A 22,175-nucleotide genomic window follows, 5' to 3' on the forward strand; every position below is an offset into this window, starting at 1 on the left:
GATGATCTCACCCTCTGGCAAAATCCCACATAATTATTATATTGCTTTGACCAGTACCAGGTGTTCTCTGAGGCTGGAAAAGCACTGGACAAGCTTGGACAAGTTCTGGTCATGAAGCCCTGCTATGAATCAAACTTGTCACATTATTGCTATTACCCTACATTGTCAGGGCTACAGTTCACTGCATAGCCACTGGTATAAGTATTGAGATTTACTCATAATAAAAGCAGGTCTCCCCAGTAGGGTGAGGGCCCCCGGCACATATGTCAGGTTTGCCTCCTTGCTTGCAAGTCATTTCCCTTACTTTGAAATTAAACTTCTGTTTGATTCCTGACACTACTGTCTCTAGCCTGCTCTGTTATGCTCTGGTCATCCACAGGTTACAAACCAGGTCGGTCCAGTTGACAGCTTCCTTCAAGGTTTACCTCTGGGAAGCCTTTCCTAATTCCCTTAGTTTTTACTATCTTTCTTCTCAAATTACCTTGTCTTTTTTGTTGTTGTTCAGTCATTTCAATTGTGTCTGACTCTTTGTGAACCCATTTGGGGTCTTCTTGACAAAGATATTGGAGAGATTTTCCATTTCCTTCTCCAGCTCATTTTACAGATGCAGAAACTGAGGCAAACAGGATTAAGTGATTTGCCCAGAGTCACACAGGTAGTACATGTCTGAGGACAGATTTGAACTTAGAAAGATAGTCTTCCTGACTTCAGGCCTGGTACTCTATCCACTGTGCATCTAGCTGCCCAGCCTTCTCTTAACTTTACTTGCCTTTGAACATCTGTATGCCCCAGAAACAAGAAGGCTTTTTGAAGGCAGGGAATATGTTATTTTTACCTTTGTATACCCTGGCCTGGATGAAAAGAGTCCAGAAACTACTCCATCAAATACTTGATTTACTTGATAAACCGAGGCAGCCAAGGGCAATACTAGCTTAGAATATAAACTTGTAAAATCTTATGGACAAGGGTGATGAAAGATTATGAAAAATATCATTTAGAACAACATGCAGCAGTGAAAGAAAAACTACGTTCATAGAAAGCTTGGTGAGAGACTAACCTAAGCAAACTCATCCTTGAGGCAGTTGATGAAACTGGAAGGAGGAAAAAATAGGTAAAAATGGAAAAGACAGTAAAGACAGTGAAGCCACCAAACTTGTACTATGCACATGTGCTACTGAAGGAAGTAGAAATGGCACTGAAGAACACACAGGTGGGTAAAACTGCTAAGACGAGACCAAGTGCAGAAAGAGGAGGCCCATGCTGCAAGTGACACGGTTTTGAGAGCATTGAGGGATTGATTTGTGAAAGACAGGAAAATACCAAAAAAGCAGAAAAAACTCTGAAGATTATATTATTACAACACCCCAAATAAGGGAATAAGAGTAACTTATGACTCATAAGTCTACTTTCCTACCTTTATGAAAATTTTAAGGAGATAATCTATACCTACACATCAAGGACATCTTTACTTAGGAAGGGTACTGAGATTTTCATAAAGTGACATTCCTCAGCAGACCACATCTTCATCATCATACTAATTACTAAAAGATGTAGAAAATGCAAGATCCCACTGTGCTTATAGTTTGATAACCATAAAAAAAATGTATTTGTTTCAGTAGATCAAAGTGTCTTAAAAGACTCTCTTTCAAAAAGGTGTTGCCTGGATAAATATGAAAATCTTCTAAGATTTCTTGAAAGAAGGTACAGTAGAGATTAATTTGTTAAATGACCCTCTGATTGCTAGCATCAATCAAGACATAAAATAGGGAGACATCCCCCCCTAAGGTATTTACCACTGTTAAGAAAGAAGTACAATTCAGAGTACAAGTTGAAAAATGATTTTTCTATGGGTAATGAGATGTTCCAGACATTTCTGTGAACCTAATTCTTGGCTAACTGCTTCTGCATACCTATCTAGATCAACACTATTCTCCTAATATCCCTCTCCAGATCTGTCCACACTTGCTACTGTGTCCTCTAAAATGCCCATTCCACAATTAACAAACTTTTTTTCATCTTAAACAGAGTATTATCTACATCAGAAATGTCAAACATGGGGCCTATGCCAAATTAAAATGTAATTAGGAAATAAAATAAAAAAACAAAATAAATTTAAAAACAGAATAAAACAGAAAACTTCCAGCAACCAAGATGGCAGAGTAAGCAGTAAATTGCTCTCACCCTCCCTTATAGACACTGAAAAACTGGGAAAACATTCACCCCAGGAAAAATCCTGGAACTGTAGAGCCAGCAGAAATATGGAGTTCAGTAGTCTTGTAGCTCATGAGGCTAGGTGGATTAACGATAAAGGTCCTTCTTGCTGTGGCTGAAGGGGACCAGGACGGGAGGTGTCCCAGCAAGTCCCACCTTGGCAAACCAGTGGGAGATCCTGAGCCCCAGGGTGGTGGAGTAGGTAAGCACCAACACCAGGACCACTTGCATACCTTGGCACAGCCAGATGAACTAGCAGATACCAGCACAGAGAAACATCATATGCTCTGGAGACAGGCATCCACCAGCAGCTGAACCTACCCGTGTTCTAGTGTAACCCTCAGTGAGGAGGTGACTCCAGCAGCCAGACTACCTTCATCCTCACCCTCACCCTACAAGCTTTCGTGTAACCCCAGAGAAATGCAGAAAAACCCCCACCTGGCCTTAGCCCACATTAGCTATCACCACCAGCTCTAGCTCAGTATAAGGTAAGCTACCCTACAGTTTCCAGCTGCCAGCACCTGAGGCACCAGCACAAAAAGTCAGTAACTAGGCCCCTAGCCCTCTAGCCCCCAGCACAAGAAGTGTGGGACAGTGCTCCCTATGCCCTAGAAGCAGAGATCAACTTCAAAAGCCAGGAAAAAGGCAAACATCATGAACAAAAAACAACAAAGAAAAACACTGACCATAGAGAATCATTATGGTGACAGGGAATATCAAAACACAAATTTAGGAGAGGACAACATTGTGTCAATGTACCCACAACTGAAACCTCAAAGGGGAATATGGACTGGTCTCAAACCCAAAAAACCTTCTTAGAAGAGCTCAAGAAGGATTTCAAAAGTCAAATAAGAGAAGCAGAAGAAAATCTGAATAATTCCTTTAAAAGTACAACTGACAAAATGGAGGGAAAAAAAGTACACTGAAGAAAACAACTCCTTAAAAAGTGGAATTGGTAAAATGGAAAAGGAGGTACAAAAGCTAACTGAAGAAAACAATTTATTAAAAACTAGAATTAGGCAAGTGAAAGCTAATGACTCTATGAGACATCAAGAATCAGTCAAACAAAATCAAAAGAATGAAAAAATAGAAGAAAACATGAAATACCTCAATGGAAAAAGAACTGACCTGGAAAACAGATCCAGGAGAGATAACTTAAGAATTACTGGTCTACCTGAAAGCCATGATCAAAAAAGAACCTGGACAGCATCTTTCAAGAAATCATCAAGGAAAACTGCCCTGAGGTCCTAGAACCAGAGGATAAAATAGTCATCAAAAGAATCCACCAATCACCTCCTGAAAGAGATCTCAAATTGAAAACACTAAGGAATATTTATACAGAATATCAGGTCAAGGAGAAAATATTGCAAGCAGCCAGAAAGAAACAATTCAAATATTGGGGAACCACAGTCAAAATTATGTAGGATCTTGCAGCTTCTACATTAAAAGACTGGAGGGGGGGGCAGCTAGGTGGTGCAGTGGATAGAGCACCTGCCCTGAAGTCAGGAGTACCTGAGTTCAAATTTGGCCTCAGACCAAACATTTGACACGTGCTAGCTGTGTGACCCTCGGCAAGTCACTTAACCCCAATAGCCTGAAAAAAAAAGATTGGAGGACTTAGAATATGATATTTTGTAAGACAAAGGAGCTTGGATTACAACCAAGTGTCAACTACTCAGCAAAATGGAGCATAATCTTTCAGGGAAGGAGACAGACTTTCAATGAAATAGGGGATTTCCAGATCTTTTGAGTTTCCAGAGCTCAACAGAAAATCTGATCTTCAAATACAAGACTCAAAAGAGTCATAAGAATGTAAAGAGGAAAGAAAAAAAATTTTACTCAATAAGGGCAAACTGTTTACATCCATACAAGGGAAGATGATACTTGTAATTCTTGAGAACTGTATCTTTATTATGACATTTAGAAGGGATATACATACAGACTGTGGGTATAAATTGACTTTGATGTGATGATAAAAAAAAACCTAATTAAGTGGTGAAAAGGATTACAGTGGGAGATTAGGAAAGGAGGAGGCAGAAAAGGGTAAATTACGTTATATGAGGAGGCACAAAGACATATTACAGTAGAGGGAAAGAAGGGAAGGAGATGAGCATTGTTTGAACCTTACTGTCATTGCATTTGACTCAAGGAGGGAATAACATACTCAGTCAGGTACAGAAATCTAACTTGCCCTCTAGGGAGTAGGAAAGGAAACGGGAAAGAAAAGGGAGGGGGCTGATAGAAGGGAAGGCAGATTGAGGGAGGCAGTGGTCAAAAGCAAAAATCTAGTGAGAAGGGAAAGGGAGAAAGGAGAGAGAAAAGCACAAATGAGGGGAGGGGGGAATAGGATGGAGAAAAAGAAATAGTAGTCTTAACTGTGAATGTGAATGGGATGAACTCTCCCATAAAACAAAAGCAAACAGCAGAATGGATTAAAAGCTATAATCCTACAATATGTTGCTTCAAGAAATATATTTGAAACACAGGGTTACACACAGAGTAAAGATAAAAGGCTGGAGTACAATATATTATGCTTCAGCTGAAGTTAAAAAAGCAGGGGTAGCAATCCTGATCTCAGACAAAGCAAAAGCAAAAATAGAGCTAACTAAAAGAGATAAGGAATGAAACTATATCCTGCAAAAAAGGACCACAGACAATGAAGTAATATCGTTATTAAACATATGTGCACCAAGTGGTGTAGCATCCAGATTCTTAGAGAAGTTAAGGGAGTACAGGAAGAACTAGACCTCAACCTCTTCCTCTCTGAACTAGATAAATCTAATCACAAAATAAACAAGAAAGAAGTTAAAGGGGGACAGCTCAGTGGCACAGTGGACACATAATAACACTTACTAGCTGTGTGACCTTGGGCAAGTCACTTAACCCCATTGCCTAGCCAAAAAAAAAAAATAAAAATTTTTTTCATTTTATTAATTTATTTTGATTTATCAACAATCACTACCACATGCTTTTGAGTTTAAAATTTTTCTCCCCCTTCCTCCCCACCAACCTCCCCAAGATGGCACACAATCTGATATAGGCTATACATTTACATTCCTGTTAAACATATTTTCACATTAGTGAAGTTGTAAGTAAAAATTACCCACTAGTGTTTTGCTTTTGACCACTACCTCCCTCAGTCCATCCCTCCCTTTCCCTTTTCTCATCCTTTAGCCTTACTGCTTCTTCCCTCCCTTCTATCCCCCCTTCCTTTTCTTTCCCCTTTTCCCTCCTACTGCCTCTAGGGCAAGTTAGATTTCTATACCTAGCTGATTATGTTATTCCCTTCTTGAGCCAAATCTGATGAGAGTAAGGTTCAAACAATGCCCACCTCCCTCCCTTGATTTTGTGTCTTTTCCTGTAATGTAATTTACTCTTGTCTACCTCCTCCTTTCTCAGTACATTTTCTAAAATTAGACTAATCTACTTACTTGGATCCATTTAACCCACTTGATTAGATTTTTTTTATCATTACATCAAGTCAACTATTATCCACCCCCTTTACGTATACTCCTTTAACATGGTGTAATAACAATACAGTTCTCAAGAGTTGCAAGTGTCATCTTTCCCTGTAGGGATGCAAATAGTCCATCCTTTCTGTATCTTTCTGTCCCATTTACCTTTTTATGTCTTTCTTGAATCATGTACTTGAAGATCAAATTTTTTGTTGAGCTCTGGTCTTTTTATCAGAAAGGTTTGGAAGTCCTCTATTTCGTTGAATATCCATCTCCTCCCTTGAAAAATCATGCTCATTTTTGCAGGGTAGTTGATCCTTGGCTGCAATCCAAGCTCCTTTGCCTTATGGAATATCATGTTCCATGCTCTGTGGTCTTTTAATATAGAAGCAGCAAGGTCCTGTGTAATCCTGACTATGTTTCCATGATATTTAAATTGTTTCTTTCTGGCTGCTTGCAGCACCCTGTCTTTCATCTGGTAATTTTGGAATTTTGCTATTAAATTCCTTGGGGTTGTCAATTTGGTATCTCTTTAAGGTGGTGAGTGGTGTATTCTTTCTATGGTTATTTTACCTTCTGGTTCTAGGACTTCAGGGCAGTTTTCCTTTATGATTTCCTGAAAGATACTGTCCAGGCTCTTCTTTTCATCATGGTTTTCAGGTAGTCCAATAATTTTTAAATTGTCTCTCCTGGATCAATTTTCCAGGTCAGTTGTTTTACCAATGAGGTATTTTAAGTTTTCATCTATTTTTTCACTTTTTTGATTCTGTTTGACTGATTCTTGCTCTCTCATAGAGTCATTAGTTTCCATTTGTCCAATTCTAGTTTTTAACAGATTGTTTTCTTCTGTTAGTTTTTGTACTTCCTTCTCCAATTGGCCAATTGTATTTTTAAGGGATTTGTTTTCTTCAGTGTACTTTTTTTCCAATTAGCCAATTGTATTTTTTAAGGACTTTTCTACCTCTCTCATTAGACTTCTAAAATCCTTCTTGAGCTCTTCAGACCAGTTCAAATTCCCTTTTGAAGTTGCAGATGTGGGTTTGTTGACAATGTCATCCTCCTCAGAATCTCTGTTTTGATCTTCACTCTTCTCATAACACGAATCTATGGTACCTTTCTTTCTACTCATGGTGCTTCCCTATTCCCTGGCCTCTAAAGAGACTGAGCTCTCCTGCTGGGGAACAGAGGGCACTGACCCAAGCTTCTTGTGTTGGGAGCCCAGGTCTTGGTCACTGGTTTTGTGTGCTGGAGCCTCTTATCTTGGCAATTGGAAGCTGCAGGGTTCTGGCAACTCACCTCGCTGGGCTGGAATCAGCAAGGCTGGAACTTTCAGGCAATTCTAGGTTGCCTGCTTTTCCTTTCCTTCAGCTTTCTTCAGCTCCTTTTAGATGGGTGTTCCAGGGTGTTTATCTGCCTGGGGCCCCTTGTAATGCTGCCTCCCTCCTTTCTGCTAATACACTGGGAGACTCCTTTGTGGTAGAGTGCCGAGGCACCTGGTGGTTTTCTGAGCTGGTTTCCACCTGTTCCCCCACCTTCAATGAGGCACTTGGAGGTCCAGGTGTTGGTGTTTTCCTGCTCCACCACCTGGGCTTCAGGATCTCTTCCTGGGGTTCTGACAGCTTACCTGGTGTTGGGTTGGAATCAGCAAGGCTGGGGCTTTGTGAAGACTTTAGGTTGCTTTCTTTGGCTCCTTTCAGAGGAATGCTGCTGGGTGCTTATCCGCCTCGGGCCCTTTGTAGTGCTGCTTCCCTTATCCTTGCTGAGGCACTGGGAGACCCACTTGCTGGGCTGCTGCACTGCTGTTCCCCATCTTTCTTCTTGTTCAGCTGTTCCAGGGTGTTTTTTTTTTTCTGGGGTGATATTTTCTGGGTTTTCAGAGATTGATAGGGGAGGGTGAGAGTGACCACCTTTTCACTCCGCCGTTTTGGCTCCCGGAAGCCAAATTAAATTAAATTCTTTAAAAAAGAAGTTAAGGAGGTGAAGAGAATTTCAGAAAAGTTAGATATGGTAGACCTTTGGAGAAAACTGAATGGGGATAGAAAGGAATATATCTTTTTCTCTGTTGTACATGGTACCCACACAAAAACTGACCATGTATTAGGGCATAAAAACTTCACAATCCAATGCAGAAAAGCAGAAATATTAAATGCATCCTTTTCAGATCATGATGCAATAAAAATCACACATAATAAAGGGCCATGGAAAGACAGACTAAAAATTAATGGGAAACTAAATAATCTAATTCCAATACCATATAGACTACTTGGAAAAATAGGCAAAGGAGTCCTACCAAATTCTTTTTATGATACAACTATGGTACTGATACCTAAATCAGGAAGAGCCAAAACAGAGAAAGAGAATTATAGACCAATTTCCCTAATGAATAGAGATTTAAATAAAATATTAGCAAAGAGATAATAGCAACTTATCATGAGAATAATATACTATGACCAGGTAGGATTTATACCAGGAATGCAGGGCTGGTTCAATATTAGGAAAACTATCAGCATAACTGACCATATCAACAATGAAACTAACAGAAACCATATGATTATCTCAACAGATGCAGAAAAAAACTTTTAACAAAATACAACCCCCATTCCTATTAAAAACACTAGTGAGCAGGGATCCTTGTATACAAATTAGCACCTATCTTCACCTCTTTTCTATTTGAGCTTGACACCACTGATCTACAATTGTGATTGATAATCTTTTTCCTTTCTATTGCCCTACAACACCCTAAGGGCAGGTTTCTTTCTTTCCTTTGAACCTCATTTCAATATCCACCATCCATCATGAAGTTGAAGTTTGTGAATCGCTTGTGCTATTCCCTCCTCACATCCATCCTCTTTCTTAAATCTCCTTTCCCTCCCTGATTTCACCTGTTTTTCTGTTGAGTTGAAAGCATTTCTACATCAAAATCTGTGTGGGGTATTTCAATTTTCTTTTGTTTATTTTAGATAAGAGTGGGGTCCCTATGAAGCCTGTTCCCCCTACACCTTCCCCTGTGTTTACTCAATCACCCTGATTAAATGATAATTCCACCTCTCCCTTCCCTTCAACATCTCCATGATCACATCTCTCTTCTTCCTCAGATATCACTCTTCTATCTTTTCCACCACTCTACTAGTCAGTCAATAAGCATTTATTAAGTCCTTACACCCAGGCACTGTGATAAGTGTGAAAAAGGCAAAAAACAATCTCTGTCTTCAAGGAGCTTACCTTCTAATGGGGAAGACAATGTATAACTAGGTAATTCAAGTTACATACAAAGTAGATGATGGTAGTTTGAAAGGGAAAGGCATTAGAAGTTTTGGGGTTTGGAAGGGCAGGACCTAGAAAAGCCACGTATGTTACAAAGATGACCCCAGACTCAGTTCTAAAGACTAGTGTCTCAAGGACTTGCAATTCTTGCAAGAAGTGAAAGGCACACCTCCTTTGAAGGGGAGAGTGCACCGAGTAAAGAAGCCAGAGCAAACTTTATAGTTAGTAATTGCCTAATTCCTCCTTTTTGGATCAGGATTGGTCCCAATGTTTCTGGGTTACAATCTTCCTTATATGCCCCACCCTTAACATATATTATGTGTCTGAATTGTGTTGTCACTTCACCCCCACCCCCAACCATGGAGAAGTTAGCTTGTCTGTGCTGATTTCTTATCTACTTATGTGGAAACTTAACTCTTTTATTTCTCACAAAAGCAATCAGTAAACTAATTATATTCTGTAATTTCACATATACAATGAACATATGATAGTCTACTGGAAAAGAATTCTTTAGGGAAAAAAAACTGACACTAATTTGCATACTAACAGCCATCTCTTAAGTTATTGTATATTAACCCCTTAAAAAACCTCTAAGACTAAAGCCTGTTAAGACTAATTGGTTCAAGATGTAACTTCAGTATATACTATTTCAGGTACAACTTCATAATTTTATAGTTACAAATCATCACATGAAGTATTTCTATACTATAAACAAATTTTTGCCAAGAAGTATTAGTGATGGAGAAAGGGGTCCCATTCTTTTAATGCTTTCACAGAGTTGATAAGGTTTCTTATTTCCTTCATACTCTTCTCTTTAAGATTCTTTTATTTGTTTACTCTCTAAATTCTTCTTCTTATTCCAATAATATATATGCCTAAATTCCTTTCATAATTTTTTCCATATATTCCTCCTTCATAATTTTAGCAGATATAGGAGTGAAAATTATCTCTCCCTCCTTGTTCCTTTAGTTTGTTTGTGATGTACTTTTACATCTAAGTCATATATCTATTTGTATAGAGACAAAAATCACTCCAAATGACCAAAAGAGAAATTGAGGCAGAGTTCTAAGCCAAAGCACTTTATTCAAGGGACTTGGCCCCATCTAATGAAGTGGGCCCCAGACCTTCCTCACAGCCTGAGATATGGCCTCTTTCTAGTGCCTTATTTTTATAAAGCTTAATACCGGATTTATTACCTGAACATTCTAAAGCAACCATACAAAATAAAGAATCTTATTGGTTGACATATGAAATGGTACATTAGCAGGGTCATGGGTTGGGTAATATCTCTGCTGACCAGGTGGTCACAAGATAGATGGGCTCCTCCTTAGGTTGGGCAAAATGAGATGGTACAAGCTATACATACACTTCAAGAACAAGTGGGGGGAGGGGAGGCTCTTTCCATACCATGTCACCCATGCTTACTTTGGTCATGGAATTTGAGCAAAACAGGATGGAGATACCTGTGTTAGCATTCTTGCGGTTACACAAGTAAGCTCCATAGCTGGTTAAAAAAAATTAAAAAAGTAATAGGGGTAGCTAGGTGGTGTGGTGGACAGAGCACCAGCTTTGAAGTCAGGACGACCTGAGTTCAAATGTGGCCTCAGACCAAACACTTGACACTTACTAGCTGTGTGACCCCGGGCAAGTCACTTAACCCCAACTGTCTAAAAAAAAAAAAGTAACAAACATTACATTAAAGTTTGAGGTCTATCATAGAACCCTTCTATTAGAATCTATATTCCTATGTGACTTATACAAAATATGGATTACTATATTGCTTATTCTTATACCTATTATTAGATGACTGACTAAATATAGTATTGCTAGATGAGTATATTAAAATAATTGCTAATAATCGTTACCCCTTATAGAATCATAATGATCTGACTAATACTGATTAAGATTTGAGTAGGGGTCCTCAATGAATCATCTCTCTCATTTGGAGCTCATTTTGGTATATACTGTGAGATGTCGATCTAAATCTAATTTCTGCCAGATTGCTTTCTAGTTTTCCAGGAATTTTTGTTCTTAACCTAGTAACTAGGCTTCTTTGGATTTACTGAATGCTGTGCTAGTATGTGACTTTAAATAAATGAATGAATAAGGATTTATGAAGCTCTCACTAATGGCTAGATGCTGTGTCTACTTTTCTATGTTATGTACCTAATTTATTTCACTGATCTTCCTAAATTTTCTAATAAGTACAAAATAGTTTTGATGATTACTACTTTGTGATATGTAGTTTGAGATCTGATACAGCCAGGTTCCAGTTTTTCCCACCTTTTTTCATTATTTCCCTTGAAATTTTTGACCCTCTATACTGTTGCTCTTCTAAATACACTGTACTTTATCACCTGTCTTAATGCTTGTTTAGTGGCTATTGTCATGTCTTTAATGCCCTGACTCCTGACCTCTAGCTCTTAATTTCCCTGTCTGCCCTCAAAATTCAGCTAAAATCCCTTTCTAGGTGTGAGAAATGAAAGAGTTTTTCCACGTAAGTAGATAAGAAATCAGCACAGACAGGCTAACTTCTCCATGGTGGGGGTGGGGTGGGGAATGACAACACAATTCTAGGCACATAATGTATGTTAAGGGTGGGGTATATAAATAAGGAAGATTGTAACCCAGAAGGATTAGGACCAATCCTGATCCAGAAGGGAGGAGTTAGGCAATTACTAACTATAAACTTGCTCTGGCTTCTTTACTCGATGCACTCTCCCCTTCAAAGGACACACTTCAACCTCTTTAATAAAAAGTCTTTGAGACACCAGTCTTTGGAACTGAGTCTGGGGTCATCTTTATAACACTTCTACAACAGGATGTTTACACTATAGAAGCAGAAGGAGCAAAAGAAATGTTCTGTGATTTTTGAAGGTCTGGTAAATTTTTATTTCTAACTGATTTATTGTAACAACATGTGAATAATAATAACTGTATCCACCCCTAACTGTGATTAGTGAAACTTGTTATTTGAGGTAAAATCTCATGGCACTGTAATGTGATAATTATTCTAAGTTTTGATTTCAGGTATGACTGATTGATCATTAACTCAGTATTCCACCATTCAAGGAAAATGCCATAAGCTGCTCAAAGGGAGTGCAATTTGAGAACTGTACAAGTAAACGAAATGTCTGTCTTTGGAAAAGGTCAAGGGAACAACTTTGATAAGGCCAAAGGTAAAATTCTCTTGATTTGGTTTCCCTATTGTGAACTTCCATTTTGAACAGGACTGATTCCTTACCTGGTCTCTCTTGAGCCTAACCCTATACATGCAGTGGAATTCTGCTACATAATTAGTTGTTAACTATGACTCTTATCTGAAATCAAAAAGAACTAAGGATACTTTGTCCTATTATACATATATCATATCATTCTGTGCCCTTGGGCTTAGGCCTGGAGGACCTACTATTGATGCTGTTATACTTATGTCCCTGAAAAATAAAATAAAATAAAATAAAATAATAAAAATATACTTATGTCCCTGCCCCTTACTTTCATAACAAATCTCTCTAAGCAGAGCAAGTTAAGCTGTGAATATTTTTAAAAAACAAATCTTGTTGCAATATTTTATCACCTCTGCACTGTACTGTTTTCAATCTGGAATTGTAGTTATTTCCATATCCTAAACAACGATGTATCTATTTCAGCTTGGAATCTGCCTGTTAATAGTTATATATTCACATATAAGATATGGTGCTTGTAATATCTCAGTGTGATTTGGGAATAATTAGACAACGATGCAAGAGTTTGTGCACAGTGGAGCTAAGATGGCAGAGTAAAAGCAGTGATTCACTTTAGCTTTTCCCAAAATACCTCAAAATACCTGTAATACAAATTCTAGAGAAGCAGAACGCACAAAAAGACAGAATGAAACAAATTTCCAGTCCAAGACAACCTCAATGATTGACTGGAAAGGTCTGTTGCACCAGGCTGGGAGAGGAACACAGTTCAGCGTGGGCTACGCAGGTAATGACCAGGTCTCAGCAAACCTGGGGCAGGCCTCAGGGGACTGAATCAAGGGGATCTGTGGCAGTTTCCAGACTTCTCAATCCACAAATGCCAAAGACAGCTTAGAACGTCAGTAGGAAAGGTCTGTCAGACCTTGGTGAGAGAGGAGCTCAGTCCAGCCCCAGCACCAGCGTAGCCTCAGGGTGGCAGCTGCTTCTGGAGCTCTCAGCCCACAGGCCAAGGGGGATGTGAGTGGCTGATTAGAGGAGGATTGCAGGGATCTCTTTGCTGGTGCTGAGGCAGGATTCTCCTGCTTTGCCAGTTCTTGGATCTGAGTCACAGTCCTGGGTGGCGGTCTTGAGGCAAGGAGGAGTTCTGGTATGGTGGAGTTTATGGTGGAGCTTGTGGCAGTTGCAGAAAGAGAATTCTCCTCAGAATTCCAAGGCAGAAAAGAGCGCTTGTGGTCACTCACAGACCAGAGTACAGGCCAGGAAAGGAGTAAACACCTCGCCTTTGATCATACCACCTTGGAAGAACTGAAAATTTATAGGTCCTTAGAAGTATCTCTACAAACAGCTGTACAAAACCCATGAAGCTTGGGACAATACATTCTCCACACTGGAAGCTGATCCTTACCTTAACAAAGAGTTTAATAATCAAGTAATTGGCTAGGAACATGAGCAAACAGGGCAAAAAAGTCAGACCACAGAATCTTACTTTGGTGACAAAGAAGAGCAAAACATACAACCAGAAGAAGACAACAAAGTCAAAGCTTCTACATCCAAAGCCTCCAAGAAAAATATGAATTGGTCCCAGGCCGTGGAAGAGCTCAAAAAAGATTTTGAGAAGCAAGTAAGAGAAGTGGAGGAAATACTGGGGGAAAAAAATGAGAGTGATGCAAGAAAATCATGAAAAACAAGTCAACAGCTTGCTAAAGAAGAACCCCCAAAAAATGCTGAAGAAAATAACATCTTAAAAAACAGACTAACCCAAATGGCAAAAGAGGTCCAAAAGGCCAATGAGGAGAATGCCTTAAAAATCAGAACTGGCCAGATGGAAAAGGAGGTCCAAAAGCTCACTGAAGAAAAGAATTCCTTAAAAATTAGAATGGAGCAAATGGAAGCTAACGACTTTATGAGAAATCAAGAAACCATAAAACAAAACCAAAAGAATGAAAAAATAGAAGACAATGTGGAATATCTTAATGGAAAAATAACTGACCTGGAAAATAGATCCAGGAGAGATAATTTAAAAATTATTGGACTATCTGAAAGCCATGATCAAAAAAAGAGCCTAGACATAATTTTTCGAGAAATCATCAAGGAAAACTACCCTGATATTCTAGAACCAGAGGGTAAAATAGAAATTGAAAGAATCCACTGGTTACCTGGTGAAAGAGATCCCTAAAGGAAAACTCCTAGGAATACTGTAGCCAAATTCCAGAGTTCCCAGGTGAAGGAGAAAATATTGCAAGCAGCCAGAAAGAAACAATTCAAGTATTGTGGAAACACAATCAGGATAACACAAGATTTAGCAGCTTCTACATTAAGGGACCAGAGGGCTTGGAATATGATATTCTGGAGGTCAAAGGAAATAGGATTACAACCAAGAATCACCTACCTAGCAAAATTGAGTATAATCTTTCAGGGGGAAAATTTAACATTCAGTGAAATAGAGGGCTCTCAAGCATTCTTGATGAAAAGACCAGAGCTGAATAGAAAATGTGCCTTTCAAATACAAGACTCAAGAAAAGCATGAAAAGGTAAACAGGAAAGAGAAATCATAAGGGACTTATTAAAGTTAAACTGTTTACATTCCTACATGGAAAGATATCTGTAACTCATGAGACCTTTCTCAGTATTAGGGTAGTTGGAGGGAATATATATAGACAAAGGGCACAGGGTGAATTGAATATGAAGGGATGATATCTAAAAAATAAAAGTTAAGGGGTAAGAGAGGATTGTACTGGGAGAAGGAGAAAGGGAGAGGTAGAATGAGGTAAATTATCTCACATAAAAGAGGGAAGGAAAAGCTTTTAAAGTGGTGGGGAAGAGGGGAGAGGTGAGAGGAAATGAGTGAATCTTATTCTCATTGGATTTGGCGTAAGGAGGAAATAACATACACACTCAATTGGGTATAGAAATCTATCTTACCCTATAGGAAAATATCGGGGAAGAGGACAAGAGAGCAGGGGGATGATAAAGGGGAGGGCAAATTGGGGAAGGGGGTAATTAGAAGCAAACACTTTTGAGGAGGGACAGAGTCAAAAGAATAGAACAAATGGGGGGTGGGATAGGATGAAGGGAAATATACTTAGTTTTTCACAACATGAGTACTATGGAAGTGTTTTGCATGACTACACATGTATAACCTGTATCAAGCTGCTTGCCTTCTCAATGAGGGTGGGTGGCAGGGAGGTAGGGAGGGAATTTGGAACTCAAAGTTTTAAAAACAAATGTTAAAAATTGTTTTTACATGCAACTGGGAAATAAGATATACAGGCAATGGGGTATAGAAATCTCTCCTGCCCAAGGTGGGGAGGAGTGATAAAAGGGAGGGCAGATTACAGGAAGGGGTATTCAGTATGCACGCTGTCTTGGGGTAGGAGGAGAGGAGAAATGGGGACAAAATTTAGAACTCAAAATCTTGTGGAAGTGAATGTTAAAACCTAAAAATAAATTAATTAAAAAAAAGAGTTTATACATATATATCTGTTAATTGATATTATATATATATATATAAGTATATATAGTGTCTACATGTAATTATATATTATTGTATATACTATGTATTTATATATTACATTAGCATAATAATATATATTAGTATGTATAGATAGAGATATCTGTTCATTAGTAAAGTCAAAATCAGAAATGTCTTCTGTTTTGTGTTAAAGAAAGAATTTCAGCGCAATCAGTTATCTTAGAGGAGAGTGGCTTCTGGACTATTCTGCACTACCTCAAAGGGAAATCCATTTTCATTTAGGTTTATTATTTAATTTGAGATTAACACCTGTGTGTGGCATGTCCCAAAGCGCAAACATGTTTTATTGTAAGACAACTCATTTGACATACATCGTTCTTTGTTCACAAGGGGAAGAAAAAGGGGTGGGGTGGAAATTGACAATTGTTGGGAAACTGTGGAAAACAGTCTCACTAAATCTAATGCACTGTTGGCAGACCTGTGAATTTCCAGCCGCTCTGAAAAGTGATTTGGAAGTATGCCCCATAATCTTCATTCTCCTAGACTTTTCTATAGCCTTTGACATCACTGATTACTCCCTCCTTGACACTCTCTCCTCTCTAGATTTCCAGGACACCATTCTCTCCTTTTTCCTCCTATATGACCTCTCCTTTTCTGCCTCTTTTGCTAGATTTCCCTGTTGTCCCTCAGGGTTCTGTCCTAGGCCCTCTTCCTTTCTCCCTCTATACTACTTCACTTGGTGATCTCCTCAGCTCCCATGGACTTAACTACCACCTCTATGCTGATGATTCTCACATCTACCTTCCCTGCCCCAATCTCTTGGCTAACCTCTGATCCCTTATCTTCAATTGCCTTTCTGACATCTGGAACTGCATGTTCAAGAACACTCTTAAACTCACTCTGTCTACAACAGAATGAATTTTCCTTCCCCTAAAACCTTCTCTATTCCACTCTCTGCCTTTCCTGTTATTATAGAGGGCAAAATCATCCTCCTAGTCCTTCAGGCTTGTCACTAGGAGCCATCCTGGATTTCTCTCCAGTGGCTCTTTATTTCCTCCAGAAGCAAATATAAAATGCTTTGTTTGGCATTCAAAGCCCTTTATAACCTAGACCTACCTACTTTTCCAGTCATTTTATACCCTATTCCCCAACACATATTCTTTAATCCAGTGACATAGCCTTCAGGCTGTTCCAGGAACAAGCCACTCCATCTCTTGGTTCTGGGCATTTTCTCTGGCTCCTCTTCCCCACTTTACAGAAGGAAGGCACTGGAATTAAGACACGGTTGGGGAAGCCTTCCTATAGGAGGTGGGATTGTAGTTGGGATTTAAAGACAGCCAAGTTCTTCTCCCTCCTCCATTCTGTTGTCAAGGTATTTGGAGACACCCGGTTTCCTGGGCCCAGCAAGCAGGCTGTGCCCTGAGCTTGGCATAACAATAATTCTTTGTTATCGATAATCTCACCCGCTAGCAAAGTGTATTGCTTTGACCAGTATCGGCTGTTCACTGCCCCCAGCTTCCCAGAGACCTGAGAGCCAACATGCCGCAGCCTAAAGCCATCCATTATGCCTCTTGACATTGTTCACAATCCCTGTTTCTTGTAACAGCTAAACGAACCAAAACAAGAACTGCACTTCTCTTCCCACCATGCTAACTCTGCTTCTGTACTGCGCTGTGAGACAATCAATTTGGAGAGTGTTCCTACAGAACCCAGGAATGCCTGCATTATCCATGCATGAGCCTGCCATGGGAACTGCTACTCAAGACCTAAGAATGATTATGTCATAGTCAAGCTCACTTGTGGTGGTGGGTTTTTTTTTTTTTGCAAAGCAATGGGGCCAAGTGACTTGCCCAGGGTCACACAACCAGCAAGTGTCATGTGTCTGAGGCCAGACCTGAACTCAGGTCCTCCTGAATCCAGGGCCAGAGCTCTATCCACTGGGCCACCCAGCCACCCCCCACACTTGTGTTTTTTTTTATGTATATAAAGCACTGCCCTGCCCCAGCATGTTATGCTTTCCTAGTCTGGAACTCAGAAGGACTTCCACTTGCAACTATTTTCCTCACTCTGAAATTAATTAAACTTCTGTTTAATCCCTGACACACAGTTCTAACTCTAGCCTGCTCTTTCTGGTTCTAGCCATTTCCAGGTTAGAGGCCAGTTCTGGTCCAGTTGACACTATTTACCACATTGGCTACCTTTAAATCCCAACTACAATCCCACCTTCTACAGGAAGCCTTCCCCAACCCCTCTTAATTCCAGTGCCTTCCTTCTGTAAATTATTTCCTGTTTATCCTGTATACAACTTGCTTCGTATATATTTGTTGGCACGCTGTCTCCCCAATTAGACTGTAAATTTTTGGAGATCAGGGATTGCTTTTTGCCTCTTTTTGTATCCCCAGCACTTAGTACATAGTAGGTGCTTAACAAATATTGATTCATTGATTGAAGGCAATAAACTCTACAAACCCTTTTATCCACAGATAATACAACTAGGCCTATATCTCAAAGAAGTTAAAGAAAGAAGAAAAGTATGACATAAAGCTAAGAGGAACAAGGAAACTTAAGGACAAAAAATGGAGTTTCATTAGATGACCTGGGGAAAACAAAAGGATAACAGAAGGGATAGGGTCATTACTTAAGGGCAGGACGGATGATGGTAACCAACAAATGAGAGAAAGCAGAGTTTTCATACTTTGCTTGTGTTACTTGGCCAACAATGACCATGGCAATGGAAATGAACAAACAAAAATGGCTAGCAGGAAACTGATATCCAAGATAAGTAAGAAGACAGAAAAAAGAGGAAAAGATCTACTTGACCTTCATGAATTCAAGTCACTTGGCTCAAATGAGTTTTTATATATTTGAATACTGAAAGAACTGGCAGCTAGGATTGCTAAGACATTGTCAATGATCATCAAAAGATCTTAGAAACTGTGAGAGGAACTGTAGGATTGGAAAGAGGCAAATGTTCAAGTTTTCATAAGTTTTCAAGATGGAAGAGAAAAGAATATGCAAATTCTAGACCAGTGGGCTTGACCTGAATTTTTGGTACAATTCTAGAACAGATTATTAAAGGTGAACAGCTAAGAAAGGAAGTGACTATCCCAAGGATGGGTCATGACAAATTTTTTTTTGACATGTTACTGAACTAGCAGATCAGAAAAATGATAGATTTGCCTAGATTCTGGTAAAACATTTGATAAAATACCTCATACTATTATCATTTTTAAAAAGACAGAGAAATGTTTTTAGATGACAATACTAGTAGATGGTTTTGGTACTGTCTAAATGACCAGATGCAAAGAACAGTCTTAATGATTCAATGTCAACTTAACAGGAAGCCTCCATGAGTCCTAGAGATCTCCACTTGGTGCTATGCTTCTGTGCTGTTTGGTACTTTCATCAAATATTTGGAAAAAGCATAGATAGCATGCTAATCCAATTTTCAAGTGTCACAAAGCTGAGTGTGATAATTAATACACTCAATTAGAGAGTCAGAATCAAAAAAGATGTTGACAGAGTAGAGCAGTGGCCTGAATCTAAGAAGGTGAAATTCAACACGAATAAATAAATCTTATATTAGGGTTCAAAAAATCAACTTCACAAATATAGGATGAGAGAAAGCATCACTAGAAGACCGTTGATCTGAAAAAGATTAGGATTTATCGAACTGCAGTCTCATTAAGAGTGAGCAGTATGAAGGGGATGACCAAAAAAGCATGGAGAGACATTCCTGAATTAGGAGGTGACAGTCTCAGTGCTTTCCCCTGGTCACATATCTGGGGTTTTGTTTTCAGTTATGGAAGCCACAATTTTTTTTGGGGGGGGAGCTAGGCAATGGAGTTAAGTGACTTGCCCAGGGTCACACAACTAATAAGTTATGTGTCTGAGGCTGGATTTGAACCCAGGTTCTCCTGAATCCAGGGCAGGTGCTCTATCCACTGCACCACTTAGCTGCCCCACACAATTTTTTTTCTTTTTCTTTGGTGAGGCGATCAGGGTTAAGTAACTCAGCGTCACACAGCTAGTAAGTGTCAAGTGTTTGTTCTGAGGCCATATTTGAACTCAGATCCTCCTGACTCCAAGGCTGGAACTCTATCCACTTTGCCACCTAGCTGCCTCTGGAAGTTACAATTTAAGGGGATCTGGATAAACTACAGAAAATCTATAAGCAAGACAACCAAAATGAAGGCACCTGAATCCGCCTCATATGAACGTTAGAAAGGGCTTAGGTTCAGGCCATGAATGCTAATGACCCGATCACCTATCTGACCTTGGGCAACTCACTCAACTAATCTGGGCCTTAATTCATTTGTAAAATGAGACAGAGACAAGATGACCTTCCACTTCTAAAGCTATAATCACAGACTTTAGGATAGGTGAGACATCACCTCAAAGAGATTAAGATGTAAATCTCAGCTCCAGAAAATAAACAAAACAAAGGTCAACAAACATTCCTTGAGCATCTTAGACTGAAAAAAAAAACTTTTCTGGGGACATATTAATTGTCTTCAAGTATCTGAAGGGGCTTTTAAACATAAGGATTAGATTTGTTATGTTTAGCCCCAAGGGAAGTACTCACAAGGACAAGAGATGGATTTTGCAAAAGGGGAAATTTAGACTTGATTTTAAGAAACCAGTACAGCTATCCAAAAGTGTATTGGCCTTAGGAGATGGTGAGTTTCTTCTCAATGGATGTCTTCAAGAAGAATCTGGATGATTACATAGCAATATTGTAGAGGATATTCTTTTTTTTTGGGGGGGGGAGCATGACTTGAAGGGGCTGTTGAAGTTCTGTCCAAATCTAAAATTCTCTGAGGAAGAAAGAAGACATGAAGAGGAAGAAGAATTGAGATGGGAAAAGGAGGGACAAACGGGTAAAATGGCAGGAGAAAAAGGAGGGGAAAAGATAAGAAAACGGGGAGGGGGGAGGAAAAGGAGAACAGGGAGAAGGAGGACAAGGAATGGAAACTACGAAGGGAGAGAAGTGGGAAGGGGAAAGGGAGAGGGAGGGAGAAAGAGGAGGGAAAGGGTGGGGATGAGGATGAGCATGAGAAAAGAGTGAGAGGGAGAAAGAAGACAAAGGAGGAAAAGGCAGGAGAAAAGGGAGAGACAGAAGAAGGAAAGGTGAACATAGGAGAAAAGGAAAAGGGAGGAGAGTAGGAGAAAAAGGAGAAGGGGGAGATTGGGAAGGAGCAGGAGGGGGGAAGAGTGGGAGATGAGAGGAGTGGAAGGAGGACGCCCTGGGGAGGTGGGGCCAGTGGCTTGGCCGGCGGCTGGGCCCAGTCGCTCCTGCCTTCCTCCGCAGGCCAGCGGCCCTCTCCCGGGCTCCTGGGCATTGCTGCGGGCCTTCCTCACGAAGGTCCGGCTTATTGCCCCACAGCGGCAGGCGGTGGCCTCTTTCTTTCCTCCCTGGGGCGGGCGGACCTACCTCGGACGAGCGCGTCGCGGGGCTGGGGCTCCGGAAGGCCCCGGCTGGGCCCAGGCGGCGGCGGGGTGCCGTTCAGCCTCCCGCCCGGCCTCCGCGGGCGCCGGCCGTACGTGTGCTGCGGCCACATGGCAGGCTCCGGGGGCGGCTCCAGGCAGGACCCCTCGGAGTCTCCGCTGAGTCAGGCCTGCCTCCTGCGAGGCCTGGGAGGGGCCGTCTGGAGCTCCACCTAAGGGCCCAGCTGTCCACCCACCCCCTCAGCACCGGCCTCCACCACCCCCAGGCCCAAGCTGGGACTTTTCCCTCTCTCCTCCCCCAGTGTCCCCTCCCCGACTCCAGGGTCCCAGAAGAGCCTTAGTCCCTGGCCAGGAAGCTACTGGCACTTCACACCTCGGGAAAGCCAACAAAAACGGGGCCCTCCGGAAAGGAGAGTGATTGTAGGGTGGAAATAGATTGATTTTTGGCTTGGGTGTGTAGGGTTTGAGATGCCCGTGGCACTTCCGGGTGGAGAGATCTGACCCAGGTAGCGGACAACTGACGTTAAGCCCACGTTAAGGTAGAATTCAATTCTGTTTAACAAGTATTTGCTACTAGCTTAGTAGTACGTGCAGAGCACTGTGCTGGAGAAGGATTTGGGAGTCATCGGCACAGATGATTATTAAACACACCAGAGTTGAGCAGAGGACCAAGGGAGAGGGTAGAATTAGAGGAAAGATGAGGGTCTGAAAAAGAAACTTGGAAGACAGCCATGCTAAGTCTGAGGGGGATAATCTGGCAAATTAGACTAGGAAAGGAGTTGTGAGGTAGTGGATTTTCACAGACAATCACTGGATAATTAACTATGGGCATAAAGTTGTTAAGGAAAATTAGCATTATCCTATATTATATTCCTCTGTAATCCATCCTTTCCCCCATTTCATCAGACTCCACTTCTTGTTGTAACTCACCAAGCAGCTACTAAAAGGCTTGATCTAGTAATGGGATCACAAGCAGCCTGTAATGCACTTGCTCTTTAACCACCTAGGGCTACACCTGCTGAAATGGGACCCTTGCTTATCTTTGTCTATAAACGGAGAACCAGCTTGGGCTAGGCCTTCCCTAAGAATTTACTCTACCGTCCTTGCTTCTCCTTTTCAAAGTTGGGCGTGACTTGGTCTCCA

At 40.6% G+C, this 22,175-nt stretch overlaps 1 protein-coding gene across 1 annotated transcript in view; it reads right to left on the bottom strand.

The window, feature by feature from the left end:
• MEIKIN (meiotic kinetochore factor) overlaps positions 1–21,540 on the bottom strand; it is a 163,073-nt gene extending 141,533 nt beyond the window's left edge. Inside the window, exon 1 of the mRNA XM_020991161.2 lies at positions 21,019–21,540. Coding sequence (XP_020846820.1) covers positions 21,019–21,145 — 127 coding nt within the window. The 5' untranslated portion in view covers positions 21,146–21,540. The remainder of the gene's footprint in view (positions 1–21,018) is intronic.
• Between the last annotated feature and the right edge of the window lie 635 nt (positions 21,541–22,175).

The sequence above is a fragment of the Phascolarctos cinereus genome, unplaced genomic scaffold, assembly GCF_003287225.1.
Source record: "Phascolarctos cinereus isolate Bilbo 61053 unplaced genomic scaffold, phaCin_HiC Scaffold_2;HRSCAF=192, whole genome shotgun sequence".
Lineage (NCBI taxonomy): Eukaryota > Metazoa > Chordata > Mammalia > Diprotodontia > Phascolarctidae > Phascolarctos > Phascolarctos cinereus.